Raw genomic sequence first — 23888 nt, 5'->3', positions numbered from 1 at the left:
TTTTTAATGTTTTAGAGTGCCATAAAGGTTGTCAGAAAATTGAAGTGTAGTTATCCTAAACACCCCAGAGATCATAATCCTCTGTGGGTAATGGATACAATAAAGTAATAGATAAAATATAGTAATTCTAATAGTTTAATCAAATTTATTTGAGTTTTGGAAATCACTAAACAACTCCAAATCATTGTCCCGCAAACCCCCAGGGGGTCCCGACCACCACTTTGGGAACCACTGGTTTATAGGTCTGTTCATGCCACGTCTAAAATGTGGAAATAGTGACTCGCTGCACTTTTTCTCTGTTTTTACATATGCTAGTCACGTCTATATTTAAAATAATACACTTGAGTTTTCAAAAGACACAATATGTGAATGAACTGATCGACTAAGTTTGAATCACATTGATCATGTTTTTCTGTCACACACTATGCCTACCAATTAGTGTACTATTGGTAGCAGAAACAAGCCTGAGCAGGGTGACCTGTACTGTACTGCTCAGTGGAAATGAGACATGACAATAAATCGAATGCAGCGTAGTGCCAGTCGGAACCAAAATTTAAAAAAAAAAAATCCATTTCCCGCTAACATTTATGCTTTGTTGAGCGTGTTCTTAAACACTGATAATTTGCCAGTGTTCACATGCTCAACAGAATTGTGATTGGCTGTCAAGCTCATCAGTTCACCGCACTTCACCACTGTTTACCGAGTGCAAACATAGATACAGAAACACTAGAAAGCTTTGAAGCTGAAAAGATCAGCTGGTTTGTCTATGAGCTGACATATGAACGAACAGATCTTTGCGTCTTTGACAACACTAATGCAGTGTAGCTACTACGACAAGCACCACAAAAAAGCTTCAAGTGTTAGATTTTATTGAATTATGTAAACAAAATCTCAGATGTTTGTATGGTTATGTTTATAAACTCTTGCTCTGCCTCCCTAAACTCTTTTTCTGTGAGATTTTTGGATTTTTTAGCCATGGGAAAACCCAAAATAAAGTTTTCCAGATACAGTTGTTCTATAATGTCACATTCATAGGAAAGATTTTTGTAATCAGTCAGTCAAAACCAAATGTAACAGTCCAATATTCAATGGTGCTTTGACTTGGCCATTCACAAGATCTTCTGCCATAGTTCTCAATGTGCTTGAATACATTTCTGGAAATTCTATGACATCTTTGTATTGCTGATGAAAGTGAAAGGTCAGAGTACATTGCTCAAAAGTCACAGTGTTTCCTGATGAGCGGCTGAACTTGTCAGTGGAGCCTCTGTGCGTTTCTGAAAAGTCCCTGTGTTTTGAAAGACTCTGCATTTTAAAGAGTGTCTGTGCATTTCTGAAGAGACCCTGTGTTCTTCAGAAGAGTTTGAGTCGCCACCACCCTTTTCACAGGACATCACTATGTTCCAGAAGAACATTAGTGGATCTGCTGATGATTTCTGAATAGTTGTTCCATGCAGAGCACACTGATTCTGAGAAACAGATAACATCCTGTAAAGTGACAGTCTACACAGTAGTTAGGCTTACGTCATCCTAGACATGCAGGACTGACATTCATCTGAGAAACATGAAAGATACATTACGAAATGTATTTATATATATATATATATATATATATATATATATATATATATATATATATATATATATATATATATATATATATATATATATATATATATATAAACCCATGCCATGTGGCAGACAACAATGAACTTCATTGGTTCTCACGTGTCAAACAAGTATGACTGATCTTCTGGGACCAAAGTTAAATGATGCGATGGTTGGCTGATCCATGCTCATATGTGAATACAATGGTAAATAAAATGGGCTTATCTTACATAACGTTGATTCTGGATTATGTAAGATGATCTGAGATATCTGATGATCTATATGACATCTAAAATTTGATTTCAATTGTTTTTTAAGAATGTTTGGAAGTGTCAAGGTTTAGGGTCTTTCAATCGTGGGGTCAGAACCCTGATTCTATTCTGAAGACCAATACTGTTTGGAAAGACATGGCTATGTCTAAATGATTACAGAATTTTTTTTATTCTGGGTTGAATTATCCCTTCAACAAAAATTTCCTGCTATAGTTCAAAGTCAGTTTAAGAAGACCAGATTTGGACGCAAGAAATTAAAAAGGCCTTTAAATTGAAACATCTGCTGTATGAATAAATAAATAGCATCTGTAAAATGTGTGTGTGGGGAAGGAAATGTTTTCAGTGCTCTAGCTCGAGTGTGTGTGTGTGTGTGTGTGTGTGTGTGTGTGTGTGTGTGTGTGTGGCTGAATACAGCTCATTGTTCTTTGCGGTTCTTTGGCTTCTCCCCACAATTCCATAGTCCACCTCCACTTACCCCAATTACACTTCTTTTCTTTACCAATCCTGTTTATGCCTCTCTTTTCTCCTCTAACACTTCTCCTCTCATTCACCCAACAAACAAACAAATGTATGATTAACATTCCTCACTCATTGAGATCAAGTTCAGGGTTCAAAGGTCAAATTCTCATTAAATCCTGCGTGTCATAAGCAGTGGTGTGTTTCTGTACCAGCTAGTTCAAAAGAAAGCCATTAAACACATTATTCACAACCCACACACACACACACACATGTGGTCTTACATGGTTGAAGTGTGCTATACATTTTGGGATTAAAGTGTCAGAAAAACTCTCCAGTAATCCTTACTGTTGTGGACCACCAGGGTCCACAAGGGGGTGCTAGGGGGTCCACAGGAAGCTCCACAGAAAATTTGCATTAAAAATGTATTTTAAAAAAAATTATTATTTTACTAAAATATTTGTAAAAAATTTTTTTTAAATTGACATAATTTGGCAGCGTTACAATGTGTTGCGTATTAATTATTTTTACAGTCAACATTTATGTTTCTTTAAGGTTTATCCATCTAAAACATATTTTGAGGGCAGAAATCTCCTACATATTCGCAAAGTAATATTTTACACATTTTTATTGTTATTATAAATTTATAAAAGGGTCTCTCCTTAAGAGGGTCCATCACACATCATGATCATAGAGCATACAAACCTAAGCTATATGATCAGTGAAAGTAAATAAATTAAAAATATTATATTGATACAAAAAACATTTCACAAGAATCACAACTATTCAAACGTATTCAGACTATTTCATAATTTCAATAATTCTGACAGATCTGACAATAAAAAGACATGGTAATGTTAAAACAAATCAAATAAATTTACACATTTGTTTTTCACAGGACATTTTAAATGAGGGCCTTCACATCAAGGTCATCTTAAATGGAAATCTGTAGCACCAAAAAAAGCTTGTCTGAAATATATGGTCTAACACCAATCATTAGAAATGATTTCAATCTCTCCATTTCTCAGCTCTGAATCAGTTACAGCAAGCAGGCCCTCTACCCAGAGGCACTTAGTATGGAGCCTGCGGGCAGATCCACTGAAGAATCAAGTAAGGTTAAGACTCACCATGACCCTTTCGATGCTGTTTGGATGACCTCTCCATCCTAATCACTTAAACTCCACTGGTCCAACATTATGTGTATATATATTTATATATATATACACATATATATAAATATTCAGAAAAGTATCTGCCACAGCCATTCAAACACCTACTAACTTCTTAAGCTCAGCATATGATCTCCCATTTCCATAAGGTCCAACTGGAAAAGCAGTTTTTATCCAAACAGAGCCATAGCAAAGAGTCCCGTTTAACCAAATCGTCTCTGAGGAAAGTAGAGTGGGATCTGATTTACTGTGGTGGCGATATCCTGAGGGGGAGAGGGGGTGGGGAGTTCGTCCCTTCCTGCCCACCACTCCACCCATTTACACCATCTGGTTCCTGAGACCAAATGTTCGGCCCTCAAAAACTCCTCCTCCACGTACCACACTACAGTCCATGCACTTGTATGCCTCAACACGCTAAACGTGTAAAGTGCCGTAATCCAGACAGTCTGTCATTAGCCTTATTAGGGCTGTGTGTTGGACCCTGAGGGATTGTTAGGGCCTTCATGAAGTTATTAAACTGAGTGAGATATAAAATTGCACCCAGTATAAAGCCCACACCTGCGACCCTTAAATAAAATGGCACGTGTGCTGAGGTAAAATACTGTGCTGAAAGTAGGGTTATATGCATTTGTTTAATACTGAAAACATGGCATATTTGAACGCAAGTATTTATGTTGGGGTTAATTAAGCTATTGGCTAATTCATTTGCATTCTTATGACATATTATTTTTTTAAATTAGTTTGCCCCTAAGAATATCTATCACTGAGGCATGAGCCAACTATAACATATGTAAAAAAATATCATATAACAATCCAACAGCCTAGTGGTTAAGGGTGTCAGCATAAAGCATAAGGTGCTCACGGTGACCAGAGTTTGATTCCTGGCTCAAGGTCCTTTGCTGATCTTTGATCTCTCCACTGTTCTATCCACTAAAGCTAAAAAACACCCTACACAATATTTGGAAGGACTCGTATTTTATAAAAAATGAGCTACTAATGAAAAACAGAACTGTCATGAGATTATGTACGCCATTTTATTATTTTTTGAAATTTTGCAAATGATGGTTTTCAATTGCTTCTTTGATTGACGGGTTTGTGCTTGATACTTTACAAATTAAAATAATAAAAGCATCAGTAAGAGATGGCAATACAATATATATTAGCCAATGACTCATTCATTAATTGTAATGAACATTACAACATATCTTCATAAAACTTCAGTCTGCACAATGATTAACCAAATTGTTTTTAAAAGTTTTTAAATAAATTCAATTCATGTAATATTATTTCTCTCACACTTTTTACAATGTAGATTCTGCCAAAGCAGCTTACTATAGATGAAGAGAAAGGAGTAAAAGCAGTTCAGGCAGGTAGGAGAGTGGTGCAGAATGCTGGTGGGGTTCTAGTAAATTGACTCAAACTTGTTTTCAAATGTTTTTTTCTGGCTGTTTCTCAATTCCAAGAATGTAGAGAACAGACCTCTCGTGGAGACTGGTCTTGCCAGGTTACCTCAGAAGAACGAACTCGGGGGACCTCAAGAACACAGAACACGTCCTGTGAGAAATGAGATGCTGCGTTCTTCCAGCTGGTCACATGACCTTCACACATTTTAACAGAAAAGATTAACATTACAGTATTCATACAACATTTTATCGTTTTTCCCCTTTTCAATATATAACATGCACAAAAACCTTATAAATATACGTTGCAAAATACAAATAAAACAGATTTTAATAGGAATTTCAGCAAATAAACACTCTTAATGTGTTTATGCTTTTTATTAAGATTTTCATGTTAGGGTTTAGATTCAGACTCATTTAGGGAAACCCCTGAGGTAAATAAGTTATATCTCTGAACTTTAATAATGAACAGGTATAGAACGTTGCACTTCCCACCTCCTTTATTCAGCCGCAATACCTTCTGGGACTTCTCGAGTGAGTTTTGCCCACAAGTCTGCAACAATGCATTCTCGATGCTAAGAACGCATCTGGGAACTTTTACGCGTCCTCCGCTCTTGTGGTCTTGAGTTTTGGAACTGAACTTTGGCAGTTTATGATGACGTTACACGAGAACACGAGGACCCAAGATCGCTGAAGAACGCATATTAAGAAACAGCTTCAAAACTATCAACCAGAAATCAAAAAAGGTTTCCAATGCTAGTTTTAAAAATAAAGGTCCTAGATCTACATCGCCTTACATAAAGGTCCTAGATCTACAATCGCCTTTTACGGAAGTGGTTTGGGGCTTGGGTTTGGTTTTTCAAAAGTATGACACAGCTATTTAATGATGCAAGTTTGCACACTGTTAAAACAAAACCAATTTTACATATAAACATTTCAAAATTATGCAACAGTTACAAAAGTAATTCCAGCATCCAGCTGGTACTTGGTCAATTATGATTTGATCAAAGACTGTCTGTACAGTCATTTCCTGTTCCCTGGGATCTGCTGTCTTTCCTTAGGTCCTGAGAGAGTAAGGAGAGAGGAAAGGAGTGGTGAAGGATAGGGGGAAGGACAGACAGTTCAGGAAACAAGGGATCAGACAGGAAAGCACAAAGGAAAATGTCACGGCACGAAAAGGGTGTGGCGTTGTCATACACGCATCACTTCCTTCTCGATGGGCTTCTTTGATGTCTATCAGAAAACAGACATGCACAACGCACACAAACAAACACATGCTGGTACACCTCAGATACAGAAAGATAGGGAGCGGGACAAAAGTGAAACAGAGCATGAGAGAGACAGACGATCTAATCGAAAAGAGGAAATGAATGGCAGCGAGTGACAGAGCTTTGACCTCACATTCCCAAAGACTGAAGACACTAAACTGCTCTGAAGTCTGCCATCAAATGTGAAAAGTAACATCAGCTCGATAATCTGACAAACAGAGCGGAAGATGACTGGGACGATCTTTGTCTCACTTAAACGTACTTTACATGCGTCCACCTTAGAGATGCAGCGATTAATCCATTTCAATCAATTTATTAGCCACCCTTTAATTGGTCAGTTAATCAATCATAAAGCTGTGCAATACTGAGTTTCTTGCACAGAATAGAGCTCTTAAAATTCGCGCAGCAAGTTATGCAAGCAGTGTTAAAGCATTAAAGGTCTAATGAAATTAAAATAAAGGTTTTTTAGATGCAAGTATCAGTATTGGTAGTTTTGTGTTAGTTTAGTATTGGTATTAAATGCTCTCTATTATCTGACATGCCCCGCCCCCTTCAAGACGATTCTCATTAGAAGCACTTGAACTCAACCACTCTCACTTGCAGAGCAGTGATAAAACGTATTGATAAACGTACAGACAATATTGGCTGTTTTTAAAAGGGGGGAGGGGCTACACTATGCCCCACCCTTTTCTTTATGTTTCGGTTGAGATTACGACAAACATCGAATAAAAATGCACATTACAAAGCGCTTCATTGGACCTGTAAGTTGAGTTAGGGTTAGAGTATAAAACAGACTAATCTTACGGCTTATTTAAAGAGCTCCAAATATGTGTTCAAGAGACTAATTTGGAGGATCGTCCTCCTTCCTTTGGCTTACCCACCACTTAAATTATTTTTGTTTATTTTGGAATTTGCTCTTATGTTATCTGTTGTTGTTTTGAACGTTATATGTTATGTTTTGTTAGACATTTAATTTACATATGGGTCACTTTGATACCAATTTGCACTTTAAATAAATATTACCTTTAAATAAATAGATCTTTTTGCATGTTTCATTCAGTTTGGTTCCCTTCATTTGTTGATTGCTTGAGCCGGCACATAGCAATATATGTTGTATTATGCATTACATGACATTTTTATATCTCAGAAATCTAAACAAGAACTTGTATTTTAAATGTGCGATTTGCATTTATTAGACTCTATATGTGGAAGCGATTTGGCTTAATTTCCTGGCACTTTGAAAAAGTAGTTTTGTTTTCAGCCTGCTAACGCTGATCGGCACATGTGTCTATTTAACATGATTGTAATGTAAAAGTTCGAATGAACGAGCAGAGAGTTGTTTTTTGCTGAAGTTATGCAGAAATTAGATTAAATTTCTCTTTCTTGCATTTTCTTTCTTGCAGGGTGTCAATGTCAGAAAATCAAGTGATTAAATACAGCCTTTGACTCAAAAGAATGTGTACAGCTAGCTAATTTTCAATTCCAGAGATGTGGCCCTTGCTTCTTTTGACTTATTTTTGCAGTACTGCATTTCTTAAGGCAGCTGTAATGTTGAGGTCAAAAGCTAGCTAGAGTTTTTTTTTCCAATACTTGGATAAAAAAAGTTAAGTATAAAAAAAGCACAAAATTAAAATGCGGTTGTGATATAGCTGAGCAAAAGAACCTTTTAGTTAGAGGTCCAGCTGCCTTTGTCCCAAATAGACGAAGAGTTTCAGAGTTAAAGCATTACTTATGTTTAAGTTAAGATTTTTTAATTTCAAAGAGAAAATTCGACTTTTGCTTGTTTTTAGTATTCTTTTTTAGCTTTATTATTTAATTACTTGGCAGCACTACATAACACTTCAAAATATAAGCCGTTTCCATGTGATTTTTTTAAAACTAAAAATGACCGTGAAATTAATGGATGTATAATAATCGTGATAACCGTGATTATTCCTCGTACCAACAAAATCTAGAATTCTATCCTTGCATAACTAGTCCACCTATAGCTAAACTGAGCATTATCAGCACACACAGACATACTGTTACACACAGCATTTACACTTCAAACACAAACCGAGCCTGACTAACAGACACGCACAAAAATCTAGCAAGAAAGCTGGGAGAAAAAAAAAAAAAAAAAAAAAAAAAAAAAAAAAAAAAAGTCAAAAGGTGCTTCAAACACAGATTGCTTCAAACGTGTGTGTGCTTTCTTGTGTGCATTTTTAAGCAGTATGCTTTTAGGACTTAAAGCCAGAATATTTACTCTGAGTAAAAGGATCCTACAAAAATGGGAATAAATAAAAAATCCGTTAAAATTTACATGCACTAAAACAATATCAGGATTAACAAACACAAATGTTTACAACTTTTAACTATTTTACATACAGTTTGCTTGTTGACCAGTTGAATGAAAGTGCAAATTCAATCTCTGACAGTAGGTGGCATTGATAGAAAAGCAGAAATACCGTGGTTACCTCTGCAGCAGCTCAACTTTTCTGTCAAATCACTATAATATATGAATCAATATAATATATGCTTATACCACTATAAAAGGAACCACAACAATTTAAAAAAAGAAAATGTTTACCTTTAATTTACAGCAATATTTGGTAAGTCAATTATGAAAATTTATGAAACAATGAAGGAATATTTCACTAAAAAAGATACAATTCATCTAGAAAAACATAAGCCTTCTTTTACAGCTGTAAACAAAACATATGACTCAAATCTGAACACTCACAATCACTATCACCCACAATCAGAAGAAACACAAGCTAACATCAAATATGCAAGTGTGTGGTCTGTCTAATCACTGACTGGCCTATTTAGTCTAGAGATCTCCAGGAACAGCTGTTACTTAAATACTTCTCTTACTGTCAGAAAGAAAAAGCACACACACACACACACACACAATACATACATGCATGCATACATAGATGCATACATACAAGATGATTCTGATCTTTCTTTAACAAGGCCTCAGTAATTCTGCTTACACAGAAAATATAATAGTAATGAGAAAAAGAATGAAAATTAAACAAAATGATGATCAACTTCCTCTTGCAATGGCTTGCGGGCTTTACGGCTTGTTTACTTTGTACTGTCATGCCCTTTTTTTTACGTCTGCTTGTGTTGTGATATGCAGCTTGCGCTACACTACTTGCAGCCAGAACTGAAAAGCAGTGGTTTCCTCTGTGGCATTTTACAGCTGTTTGGAAACAGATGACAAACGTTTGCCTTGGCAGAAATCAACATCATCAAACGCACAGATACCCTCAGATGTGCCGGAGACGATCAGTGTCTTTTTTTTTTTTTTTAATGTATAGCATTGCAGTCCAGACCACCGAGAGCTCTTCAGACCAATGTGACTGACCACATGTCAACCCGACAGGTCAAGATCCAGCTAGAATCTCATTCACACCAAATTCACACTTTTTTTTTTTTTTTACTTATTAATAAAACTTAATAACCTGGCAAAATGACTCGGAAGTCGCACTGTTCTTTTTTAAGATACAGGCTGATATTGTAAAAAAACATTTTACAGAACAGACATTTATAAATAACCTTACAAAGTGTTGTAGTCCAGATCATTGAGTAAGGGTATTAAATACCCTTACTCAATGATCTGCACTACAACACCCTGTACTTTCGACTTTTTTGACTTGACTTGATACCAAAACCTCAATTTTGAAATTTGATCAAGTCACATTATCATGAAAACATACACTATAACATTCAAAATGTATATAGTTTTCATTTGAGCAAGGTTTCACCAAGGTAGCATTTCCATTGGTTCAAATATGCAGCATAACAGTAATGTTGCAATATCACTAGAAATTAAAACTTTATGATTGAATCAATTTTTAAAGTCAGCGTGAAATCTAAATTTACTCTTCTTATTTTATATCTGTGCAGTTGATTATTTTGTAAAGATTTATTTGATTCCATAATCTTTAATCAAATACCACATTACTAATATGGGTACATAAAATACATTTTAGTTGTTTCACTAGCATCGTTTTAACCGTTTTAATTAAAGGTCCTCCAGCATTCCTTTGAGGGTGCTTATAGCACCCCTGTAGAGCCGGGGCTGAGACACCAATTAGAGCTGTTGAACCCCTGTTGAAGACCCCTGATCTAGAAAATAATTTGGAGAAAATAACCAAAAAAAAACAGCTAAAAAATTACAATGAAGTTAGGATCATTGTACAGAATTTGACTAGTTTACTTATTATGAGACGTGCAACAACCCAGTGTAACCTCAATTATTAATTTAACAACACTAGGCCTGTCGCAATAATCAATATATCAACATACTGTGCAATGGATGGACATGAACTCATTTCATTATTGGTGATGCAATATATTGCTCATTATGTTTACATAAAAATCAGTCACCAACATTATCGCTGATTGTGCAGCCTCTGTCATCTCTCATCTAATCTCTCTTGTCAGCGAACTCAAGTAAGTTGAAGAAAAAGGTAAATTTTCACATTTACCATGAAAACTACTGATGATTTAGAAGCTGTTGTTTAGGTGAGCTTCAGTTTGCAGTCCACTTCCACAAAGAGACAGCGCAAAAAGGCCCAAGTTCATTTAAAAAGAGCATTTACATTCTACATGACTGCTGTCAAAGTTTAAGGACATTCACTTTAACATCAAATTAATCTGCATAACCTTAAGAATGAAGGCTTAGTCCCTTATTTATTAGAGGTCACCACAGCAGAATGAACCACCAACTATTCCAGCATGTGTTTTACACAGCTGATAACCTTCCAGCCACAACCCATTACTGGGAAACACCCATACACTCTCGCATTCACACACCCCCTCATACAGTATGGCAAATTTTAGTTTTTTCAATTCATACTGCATGTCTTTGGAATGTGGCCACTGAGCCACCGTGTCACCTCCTTGAAGTTGTGTGTTTGAATTTTTATGTTATAATCAGTGTCATAAAATAGCCTAAAGATAACAATAATACTCTGTGTAATAATATTAATCTAACACCAAATATATAGTACAGCAAAAAAATATTGATTGTAAAAGGCCCAAGTTATACCAAGCTGGACAAAAATTGGAAACCGTAAATCATAACAACACTTGAGATACAATCCAAATCAGTGCCAGTTACAAAATAAACGGTTACAAATAGGCAATACGTATAAAACAGTAAAAGAATTCTGGGTTAAAGTGCATAATTACATTCAGGATGTTTCTGGATGCTGCTTTTCGTTTTGTGCTAACATATATGTTCTGGGAGACCCGTTCGCGTTGGGACCTGGTGTGAAGATGTCTGAGTGGATTCAAATAAGTATTATGATTGGATGACAAATCATTATGAGGGGATGGCGTTCAGCAGGTCCACCATCATTTCAAGAATGGGTTACAGAACTGGGGAAGTGACAACATATGAAAAAATGACATATAGATTGCTAGATAAATTGGATGTTTATCAGAGAAAATGGGGAAATTATTTGGCATTTTTGGGAGAATGAATAAGGTCACTGTGGTGAGATGCACAGTATAAGTGTACTTATCTTATTTGATTTATTTACGTATTATTATTGTATTGATATTGTATTTATGTTGTTTTTTTTTTTGTTTTTTTTTACTACTATTATGTTCTGTATGTGTGTGTTTTTAATTTTTAATTTATATTATTATTAACCTATATTTTTTATTTGTATTTACTGGATTTATGATAGCAACATCTAATGACAGCGACTGCCGCTGTTGGGGAGGGGAAGGAAAAGGGGATGTAAAATGAGGTAAAATTTGTAAACTGATTGTACTGTTAAATTATTAAAGGAAATAAAAATTGAATCATAAAAAATAATAATAAACAAAACAGTAAAAGCAGTCCTTTGTCTCTTTATTTCTGTAAATGGGTCAAAGAAATCTTGGAACCCTGAAACTGCTTTTTTTTCTAGAACCATGTGTACTTTTTATGAGGCAACACTGGATTTCCAAGCTCGTGTCCTCTCAGCTGACATATTGCAGAGGTTAATACAGTACGTTAACACCTGACAAACAACTGAAAGAAAAACCTCAAGAGACAGCACAATACCCTCATCCACAAGCTCAAACCAAAAAGCCACACAGCACATATGACATCTTCACTGCCTCCACTCAAAAGACTCACATCACGCCTTCTTCCTCTTTGCAAATGCTTATAGATTCTAATTTCCCAACAATTGCCTGAGGTTTATTTACGTACCTGGCCGGTAATCATACTTGTTTTTGAATGCAACACAATGCGAGATGCTATTACATACAATCAACCAGAGCTCACAAATTTAGCTCACAAGAAATTGAACTCCAAATAAAAATCATTTCACACTCATTTTAGTTTCAGAATGTTGTCTACACCAGTAGCATCAACATCTTTCCATTAATACCATCACATGCTTGTTATAAGCTCACCAAACAAATCACATGAAAGTGGAAATGCAAATTCTCTGTAAAAGCAGCTGACTTCTAAAATTCCTTCATGCCAAAATAACTTAAAAATGGAAAAAGCACAGCCCTGTCCTCTGGGGCAAACAATTCAACATGATAAAAGAACACAAGACAACTATTCCTAAGGACAGACAGTGCATTTTCAAAATGGGTTAATTAAGCCAAGTGGAAAACTCATTAAGATAATAACAGTCTCTGTGGAAATGGAAACCCCACACTGTCATGTTTTGTAATGAGATCAGCAAAAAGTTGACACATAAATCAAAATTATGTAGGGGTTTTAAAAACACCAAACATGTACATGCCAGTTATGCTAACTGAGGGCAATTTTAGATTCTTTACACTCTCCGCTTTGTGGGCAACCAAAGGTGATAATTAGAAGCGCTATTAATGTACATTCACTCAGAGAGGCTGCATCTCAAATTTTACTGAGGTAAAACACAAGCTCAGGCAGCAGCTATAGACCGTCACATCAAAACCCAGATAATTAATTCGCCACTAGTTCCCCTGTGGTGTTCTCATGGCATTTTATAATAGGCTGTTTTTATTTATTTTTTATGAATACAATTATGTCTGTGGGTAACATAACTGGAATAAACTGGATAAAGTTTTGAATTTATTGGCATATCAGTTTCTCTGGCATGGCAAAATCATATCAAATATTATAAATATGACTTTTCCATGATAATAAAACAATTATAAAGGATAAGACATCAACAGTGATAAATAATACATAAGATATTAACCTCAAACAGTTGAAGGTTTGCTTTTGATTAAAATTCTGCCATTTTTGAAGGACTCACATTTAAAAATATTTCCTTTAAAGCCTCTCAAGATAAAAATTATTGTCTCATAACTAGGGCAGTGTGATATTAGAAAAAAAAAACGGACATTTTGTTTGTATATATTGATATGAATATAATTTCACAAGATAACTATTTTGAAAAACTCCCAATTTTCCATTGATTGTGATGATTATGAAGGGAAGTGTATCTGCATAAAACATACAAAAAATACACAAATATAATTATTATAATATAATAATAAAATAATTCTATAAAACATATATTTTTTGTATTCTATAGAACTATCATAAATAATATTCATGCAAAAGTTTTGGAATATAACTCCAGTTGTGTCTTTACATTGTTTTTCAGTTCCATTTAGGAATGATTTCTGTTATTTATTTAGAATAATAATTGTATAATAATAATAATAATAATAATAATAATAATAATAATAAAATATAAACAAATTGTTATATTTATTGAAAATAAATAAATATATTTAAATGTATTTATAATAATTATTTTAAATGTATATATTTAAAATATATATTTAAATATTTAAAATGCATATAAAGTCAACAACATAGTGTCTTTATTTCTTGGGGGATGAGGAGGGGGTATGTTTAGGGTTTGTTTCGCCCACGGTGCCATTTATAATCGCATGTGTGTTTTATCTTGGCTAAATTAAAAATATATATCATTTAATACTGACCACATACCTGGCTTTACTCATAATTTGAAACCCCCATTAAAAAAAAACAATAGGAACCAGTGGCGAATAAATTATTCCAAGTTCTGACGTCACGAGGAAGCACTCTATTTAGGAAGCATCTTATGTTTTGCGACTGTCCGTTGAGTAGACCTACACTAGAGTGGTGTAAACTGATCTTTCACTGCTTCTCTCACACCTAGCTCTACAAACATGAATTTTCCACAGTCGCGTGCGTGTGGTGCTTGCTGCTGGCCTCCAACAGATGAATAGATCTCTTATTTCAGCTGCGTGTAAAAACGTGGCAGCGCGTGCACACTCAAGTAACTTAACCGTCTTTTGTTGAACATTTTTTTTCACTAACATGTTACAGTGGTTAAAAAAAACATGTTACAGTGGTAACCACAGTTTCCGTTATTGTTCAAACTCTACATGTTTCGTTTCTACTAAAAACTCTTATTAGACTCTTAAATAATTTTGTAATTATAGCAAACTATTCTATTGAATAAAGGTGAGTTTCCTTATACAGAAGTTATTTAATAACTGTAACCATGCCATTAGCGAAACCATGGTTACCATGGTAAATGTCCGAGGGTTGTTTGGTTCATTAATGCACGAAGGAAACCTCGGGAGTCCGTTTCATTATTGTAAACCAGCTCCTGAAACTCTCAGATGTCTATTTTATAGAAGTTCCCGAATATTTCCTTCATAAAGTAATAAAAACTAATCTGTTGATACACGAAACGCTACAATAAAGAAAGCATACAGACATTTCAACAGACCGTCGAGCTTGTTTGGAAGGTTATAACGCCAAACTGACTCGTTTCTTAAGAAAATCCCACAGCCTCCGCCAAACAGTGGCATAACTTACCCGCAATCTGCCGCTGTTTCGCCTTCCTCCGCAGTAAAGTCAGGGCTCTCAATGTAGATTCCCTGAGCTGTGAGGTTAGAGATCGCGACTGTTGGCCATTACAGCTTTTATCCATTTCCAAACTCCTTCGCCAACTCTCTCCTGACTTCTGAACCCAGCCTTTAACCCTGGACTTTTTCTTTCGGAGACTCTAGATGCGGGTACAGTCCTAATGCTGACACGGAATGGTGCTTATTCATGCTGCTTTTTTCGGTGGCTGTTAACACTAACGTTTCATTTTTTTTAAAAAGAAACTAATTAAAAGGACTTTCCGTGGACGCTGCCTTGCAACCATTCAAACCGCGAAGCATCACGGGACATGAAGTATCTGTTCTTGCGCGTCTTTTAAGGGTAGTAGTTTCCGTTATGACGCCTAGTGGTCTTTTTTAAAACAGTGCTGAGCTGGTCATGCTTTACTGTAGGTCATTCATTCCTTGTGGTTCCTTGCGGTTTTATACTGGTTTTAAACAATCTTCAATGACTCTGATGATTCACATTTAATTTAAACATCAGCGTTTATTTTTAAAGAGAAAATATTTAAATATACCCTGTGTTTTTTCTCAAATAAGACAAATATTTAGCGTATTCGTTTTATGATTTGATGGGATTTAATTGTTTTATGATTAAATTATTTTACATTGTATGTTTCTTATTTTCCATATGTGACCCTGCACCACAAAATCAGTCATAAGTGTCAATTTCCAATTTGCCTATTTAATCTGAAGGCTGAATAAATAATATTTCCATTTATTTATAGATTGTTATAATTGGACAAGATCTGTCTGAGAAAATCATATTTAATTTTGTTCAAATTAAGATATTAGCAATGCATAATAAAAGTTGTGTATTATATAATGTTGACCCATATACAATGTGGGGTTTTTTTGGCTATTGGCAAAAATATACGAGCTCAATATAAGCCTGATTTTGTGGTCCAGGGTCACAAGTTGTACCAAAATATTTGTTTGTAAAATATGTTTAAAAATTATTGAACACGTTATTATTATAATGATGTTCATAAGAGATTATGGTCTGAATAATTGTATGATATAAATCTTATTCTTCCTGATCAGTATTGTATTTAAAATTAAGTACATTTAATAGTTTTCTTCAATCTTAAAAAAACTCTTTTGCTAAAAATCTTGCCCAATATTGTTTTGTCTGTATAGTCTGTCTTAGCATAAGTATTTATTTACAGTTTATAGTTAGAAGTTAGAATACCGCTCCAGTATGTTAGTTATGGTTTAAAATAGCTCTTACCTCCAGTGTTGCGTTCATACCTGGAGAAGAAACATTTTCCACTGCATTTCCACACATGTAGCAGAAAAACAATAAAGCTTGACTTGAACTTGACTTAAAGTCCAATAGGAGATTGTCTTCAGAAACAGTTTTTGTTGGGGTGGTTGAAAGTCTCTTCACATTCCAATAATAATGATCAGTGGTGTAGTCGGGGCTATACGCACGTATACGCAGTATGCCTACTTTTTTCCACTAACTGTTTGGGTATTACGACTTCTGAGGATCAATAATTGCGTATACCCTCAGTATACTCACCTGTTTTGCTGATTAGGCTTCCCTAATTTACGTGTATTCGCATCCCTTTTAACTGTATACCAAATGTTTTTTAACTCTCATCTTAATTTGTTTTTCGAAGTCAACTGAATGATGTCTCGCTGAAACGTTCAGGTAAAATTATAATACAGCATGGGCGGGTTGGGTGGGTAATAGTACACCACCTTTTTTTTAGGACTACACCACTGGTAATGATTAAAATCATTCATCTAAATGTATTTATATGTATTTTTATATCCTGGTTAATGCATAAAACAAAAAAAATGTTCATCCAATTAAAATTGTCTGGCTGACAATTCCCATAGTTCTGATAAGTAGCTTATCAACAAAATTAGATTTGTACATCTGCACAGCCATTCACGCAGATCTGCCATGTGCACGCCGTGTGCATGAGAGAGAGAGAGAGAAAGAAAGCAAAACAAATGCTGAAACAAAACTTTTTAAAATCCTGAATCAATATTGGAGTTACTTTTGCACGCTGGAGGAAGGACAACACCATGAAGTATTTCTTTTAGACAGGTAACATTATGCTTTTACATTAGCGTTACGCAAATTTATGTCGATTTTGTTATTACGAATGGGTTATATGCACAGAAGTGTTGTTCAGCCACTGAAATCTTCTGGCAAAAAACTGATATGACTATTTTCAGTTTCATACGGGACCTTTTACAGCATCGATAATGTAGATTTTTATTTAGTTTAACAACAAAACATCAGTAGCGCTATTCCACCTAGTCTGCTTTAATGAGCTGAAGTTACTTTTATATTCACATTTGTTCATTTTTTAACAGTGACAACCTGTGACGCGCTCCCTATTATGTTTACCATGCTACTTGGTAGCATGTACTGAATATTCGGTCTGAAATAGCATGCAAGTATGCCTTAGTAATAAGTGTAATTAGTGCACCCCGCTGGCCAGCCACTAGTAGTCGCTTTAGGACAAAGCGTGTGAGAGAGTAATGCCGAGTAGTCGTGTCACAGATGTTTTCACACTGCATAACTATTTTGGCTAGCATTGTATAGGAAGAATCGCCAACAACTTTGTCCAAACTTCATCTCACAACCAAAAACTCAGGGTATATCTTTTGCCATTAACTACATAATGAGAAAAGAAGTCTTTAATGGGGTAGAAAATGTACATATTTGCTCACCTGGGTTTGAAGGGAACTAGCAATTTCTCCTCAACTTTTTTCTTTTTTGACCCGGTTGTTATATTGCTCACATGATACATCAAACAGACACGAGTGCTCTTGCCAAATTTCCACTAGCTTTTCCTCCATTTCTTAAGTCCAAATAAACTGAAAATGAGTGCTTTTAACTTCTCCCACAACCTCCTGCTGGCCTGCAGATACCCATACAAGTGGATGCTGATCTCTCATTGGCTGTAGGCAATCGCTGATAACCTGATACATACAGATTACCTGTATATTTATAACAATCTGTACATACAACTCAACATCCAGGTTTCTTGACTAACCGCATCTGTTTAATGTTTATCATTTTTATTTTAATTTTATTTTTTTCATATTTATTTTGTGTTGTCACTTGTCACTTTATGTACACTGGAAGCTTCTGTAGCCAAAACAAATTCCTTGTGTGTGTGAAGCACACTTGGCAATAAAACTGATTCTGATGGTATTTTCAGTCAAAACTCATTTCACACGGCAGGATTTGAATCGCTAACAACTCCAGATATTTAGTTTGCCAAATATCTCACGGGCGTTGGCGACTCATTGGCTATTCTCTCAGATCACACTGTTTGATTGTTGCTTGTGTGAACGAGCACCGATTTGCCTGTGATTTCAGGCATTTGTCTGCGATTTTTCAAAACCTGTCGGAGTCAAACTCGGGGCTAAAATCATGCAGTCTGAACTCAGCATAAGAACAGTGACCCTCCCGTGCATTAAATATTGCACACTATGACAAGTTTTGCTTGCTACACAACTAAAAACGTGCTAGATATAATACAGTTTTTTGTTCGGGATTGTAGTATTATAAAGTACTATAAAGTTTTCTAACTGGCGAATGACATGATCTAGTGGGTTGTCTACTGTCATCTTTAAGGTCCATGTTCATGATTTCAGGAGGTGTGGCTTTGGATGGCAGGGGGACTGTGTTTTCAAAGCTATTATGTTAACAGATAGCATTTTGGCAGATCACCTACTGCACCTTTAATTATATTTATTGTTTTATTAATCTCACTTGTGTTCAAACATATTATGTTTCTTAATTATTTCACATAATATGTTTTGATTTTTCATATTTCTCTATTAAAGGTGGTTATATTAAAAAATTATACCTTATATAAAAATATTTAAATAGTATTTTTGTTCACATACGTTGACCTGATGCTGCTGCCATTGTAGACTGATACTTCCCTTGCTTTGATCTGAATGACAGTGTAAATATCCAAAGTAAATATCTCACACTTACAGTACAATGCTTGACCAGTGTGTGACTAAATGAAGATCTAATCTGCAAATCAAGCAGAATGACTGCTGGGAAGAACCATTCCTACGTATTTGTTTGTTCAATTGTTTAGAACAGTGACACAATGAAGTGATCAAATCAGTGAGTGAATAACCATTAGCCACTGAGATTATTAAAGAAATAAATTATCACCCATGTGGGCTGAAGATGGCTCGTCTCTGTATGTAATTTACACCAACCTCAACCACAAGCATTAGTCTATTTGCTGAGCTTGTTCGTTTGCACACTTTACAGGGAGACCTTTGCAAACTAGGATGAACAACAAACATTCATAAAACTCTAATTAAACCATAAGGTCCCGGCAGAATCTAAACACTGTGTGCCCAAAAAATGCTCCTTTGGGTGTTTGTTAGTCTGATCATCAATAAAACAATTCATCTCACTAATGTTTCAGTACATATCAGAAACTAACCATCCACACAAAAGCCATACTGTTTATTTCTGTTTGCATTTTTATATATAGCTTCAAGAGAGGACTCCTAAAATGGCACACATGAGGAAGCCCTGGGGCTCCCAGTCTGTGGTGAATAATTACACATTATATCTACCACCATGCCATCTGAAGTGTGTTATAAATAGTATGATCTACTTTCTATGCCACATGATCCCAAGACTACCATTACTTTCCTAAAATGCAATTGGGTGACATGTACAGTAGATCACTGCACAGGGAGGGTAGAGGTCAAGGAGAATACAGAACAAGTAAAACCTTGGAGACTTTTTCACATCATTTACAGTACCTTATTTATTAGTGAGAAGACAGAACTATTGTTTAAAATTTGTTTAAGCCAGAAATTCCTACGGACTTTAGTGTTTTTCCGGATGAAATTGAATATTCAACAGGTTTTATTTTAGAGATCCTCCATTTGAAAGGAATGTTAAGGGTCAGTTCACCTAAATCTGAAAATTTGTTACAAACCATATTGATTTTTTCTTCTGTGAAACACAATAGATACACTGAAGATTGTTGAAAACGAGTAACCATTGACATCCATACAGTTTGTTTTTTACTATTATGGAAATCCCTGGTTACTGGTTTACAACAAACTGGTTTGGAATGTGTCAAAGGTGAGCAAATGACAACAGAATTTATTTATTTTTTTTGCGAGATCTATCCCTTTAAGTAACCCAGGCTCATTGGAAATATGTGCCCAGGGACACATTTTTGAGAGCTGAGAAATATATGCCAAGGACTATGCGTCTTCTTGCAGTTTTTGTTGTCACAAATCCACTAAAGGTTGCCGTGTAGATTTTTTACCATCTCAAATACTTTACTGACCATTATCCACCAGAGGCCACTGTGTATATTTTTACATAGCTTAACCTCCTTCTTGTAAGCATCTTTTCCCTAAACCCAACCAATACTGTTTTCAGAAGCAAAGTAGTAGAAGCTATCAGCGTAGCTGTTTGCTTCTACTATGACGTCACACTACTTTTTTGGGGGTTTTATTTTACCTGGTTTCAGGAACCCTGGTCTGCTCTGCTTTGCTCCATGTTCCAGGTCTGCCACCATTCGTGGTGAGCTACTGAGCAAAACAGTTCTTCCAGGGTAAGTACTGCCCCATAGCATTTGTTTTACACAAAAATTGCAGCCATATCAACAAGACATATTTCTCTGTTGTCAAAAATGTATCCCTGGGCACATTTTCTCATTGTGTTTCCTTTAAGGTTGTCTGCAAATGCCATCAAACCAAAATCAAGGAAGGAACACCATTCCAGTGCAAGTAAAATTTTTGAATAATGATCAAAGATTACAGATTACAAAGATTAAATCTTTTTTTCATCACCAATGAATTTAAATGATTACACTTACATTTATGTGTCCACTTGATGAACCATGCACATTTAAAAAAGGGATGCTAAGTATTTATATATTGACTTTATTATCAATAACCTTCCCTGACTATTTAGGTTGTTTTTAAAAGCATAGACTGAATTTATGTAAGAGATTGCCAGAAGAAAAAAAAAGTAAGCAAAATATTCCATATTCAAACAATATTCTAGCAAACATAAAATCTTCATCTATGGTTTCCATTTGGTTGGAATGATTGTTTTATGTGAACCACAAAAAATGTTCTGGGAATGTTCAGTCTGGGTAACCAAAAATTACCCTTCTCTGAACCTTGCAGGTCCTTTTTTGTACGAAGAGGCTTTTTCTCTTAGAGCCTACGTGAGTTCAGTAAACCTCTAACCTAGAGTGAACATTTGATTTACATAAAGTTAGCTTAATTTTAGTGTACATACAGCCCCTACAAAGCAATAGCTTAATCTATTCCACAATTACACAACAAGGGAATCATTTGCGAATGAAAACTGAATCCATTCTGCATTAAAGGACAAAAATTATTTAAAGTGACAGAAGACACTACATTAAAGTTATTATAAACAAAATGTTATCGTCGACAGAAGAGCATGCTTAGACATTGTTTTCATTTTCTTTGTGAATAGGCCTTTACGGTATTTTTCTAGATGCTTTAGCAGCTGCCATAGTAATGTGGTTACTGACAAAGCCATTCAGCTGTAATAAAATCTTAAGACCTTACCTGATCTTTGTACACGACAGCAGGTCAGCTTCTGAAACATCAGGGGAAATGGTACAATCATATTTGATGTAATATAACAACAATATATTTGTGTTTGGCTTTCTCTGCGCTGTGTGCTTCAACATTTCTTTGGTTTAAAAACAAAATAAGGATCCCTGAAATAAATTGTTTACACCACAAGTGCCATACAGACTTTCTTCGGCTGAAACTCATGTCAAATTGTTTATGGCTTATATATGGGATTTAGTTTTGAATACTTTCATTTAGCAAGGCCACAAAAAATTAATTAAGAAGTGACAAATGTATAACATAACCAAAAATCTGCCAGTTTTAAACTATGTTCAGACAAGAATGAATTAAAAAAAACTAACCAGAACAACTGTTTTTAACACTTCAAAACATTTTAGCAAATGAGCATATATAAGAATGATTTCTGAAGATAATGTGACACTAACGACTGGAGTAATGATGCAGAAGATGTAGCTCTGTTAAGCCAGGAATAAATTAAATACATTTAAAATCAAATAGATCAATTAAATAATATATAATTGTGAGATTTACACATCAGGTCCATATAAAGTGCATCTAAATGTTTTGACATTCTCCAAATCTCATTCTCTGTTTTAAACAAGTAAGAACTGCATAAATGATGATGAAATTTAAATTTTGTGTTGAACTATTAATATTTCAGATTCACTTTGTTTTGTAGTAACACTTTTGTATTGGGAGTAGGAACCAATTCTCAAAATAAACTAGTGGCTTATTACCTGTCCATTAGTAAGATATTGACTGTTTAATTCTTAAATTAATTCATATTCTACAGTCTTATTCTACATTCCTTATCTAACCTCAACTACTACCTTAATTAGTATTAATAACCTGCAAAATAAGAGCTAAAAGTCTATGCGTGTGTGTATGTGTGAGCTTCTGAATCCAAGTGTAATTCTCCAGTATTTTCAGTAGAACAGACATTCCACTTTATCCGAAGTCAGCAACGGAAAAAACTAAATATATCAGGATCTCTCACTTAGGAACGTTGTGATGTCATGGGATCTGCAGTGTATCCTATTGGCTGTAAAAGGGTGAAAGACTGCTTTTAAAACACGGTGCCCTTGGTAACAGATTTTTGGCCCACTCTCATCTCACTATAAGCAGCCAGTGAATGAGTTCAGTTTATTTCCTACGCCCACTGCACCACCCCAAACACTTACACATGCTCACAAATGCCTTCTAACCACTGATCACATACACATTGCAAAATCCTTTTCATAATTTAAAACACAATCATACCATTTTGAGCATTAAACAAAGTATTCCTGTGGTATAATGATATAATATAACATGATATTTTCAAAACCATGTGCAAAAATATGTTAACATCATGATAACTTTTATTAATGTCAACCCACGTCAACAACAAAAACTTATAAGTAGTTAGTTTTTCTCAAATGGACCTGATTTTGACAGCAATCAGTTAAAGCATGACTCCCTGCTTTTAAATCTATACTTTGCTTTTTGTGTGTGATTCTCTCTCTCTGTCTTACCTTAGCCTGATTGACGAGTGCTCTTAGACAGCTGACAAAAGCCATGTTCACAGGTACCCAGACTGAGGGTCAGGTTCAAGAGGTCGAGGCTGAACAGTCATGGAGGTTTGCTTTGGGAATCTGTGCAGATTAACGGCTCTTAGAGAGTCTGATGGTCTGGAGTTCAGTGGCTGGAAGAAGCAGATATTGGGAGGGGCCACAAGGCCATATTTCAGCTGGCCAAGAGGAGAGATTCTCTGCATACCACTGCAGCTAGTGCTAAATGCTAATGCACAGCGGGAAAAGCATAGAAGCCCATCTGCTGCCAGAACAGAGAGACATCACAGGGAATAAAACAATGTCTCAAACTTTAAAGCGATTACCAAAAGGCTATTTCTAAGCATGTGTTTTTTTCATTAAACTACAAAAAAGAGATGCTAGTCAGAATACCATGTCTATTTATTCATAAAACTGTAAATTGGTGGAAACTTAAACCTCAAAATGTTTCAGTAAAGTTACTAGGTTGTTTTGAGTTTAAGATTATGTCAGTAATTCTTCGGAGGCAGTGTTTGTGTATGATAGCACCTCAGAAAACTGATTTCAGAAAGACTTCTGAGACACAACTACGGCTTAATCATGTACAACAGAACAGAGAGAGCTTTGGTTATGACAAAGGGAATATCTGCTTACTACAATTCTAACTTCTTGCTAGAAATTACGTCTTTATTTTCTTTTAACT

General features: G+C 35.2%; 1 protein-coding gene across 4 annotated transcripts in view; it reads right to left on the bottom strand.

Annotated features, from left to right (window-relative positions):
* stard8 (StAR-related lipid transfer (START) domain containing 8) overlaps window positions 1-23333 on the bottom strand; it is an 87724-nt gene extending 64391 nt beyond the window's left edge. For 2 of the 4 annotated variants that reach the window (XM_056458093.1, XM_056458094.1), the window contains exon 1: window positions 14983-15337. In XM_056458093.1, the coding sequence (XP_056314068.1) occupies window positions 14983-15097 (115 nt within the window). In that variant the 5' untranslated portion in view covers window positions 15098-15337. Of the gene's footprint in view, window positions 1-3460; window positions 3746-14982; window positions 15338-21626; window positions 21658-23170 lie in introns of those variants that run through there. The other 2 variants (XM_056458095.1, XM_056458097.1) reach the window with 2 other exon arrangements.
* Between the last annotated feature and the right edge of the window lie 555 nt (window positions 23334-23888).

The sequence above is a fragment of the Danio aesculapii genome, chromosome 5, assembly GCF_903798145.1.
Source record: "Danio aesculapii chromosome 5, fDanAes4.1, whole genome shotgun sequence".
NCBI lineage: Eukaryota > Metazoa > Chordata > Actinopteri > Cypriniformes > Danionidae > Danio > Danio aesculapii.
This window is presented reverse-complemented; position numbering and strand designations above follow the sequence as displayed.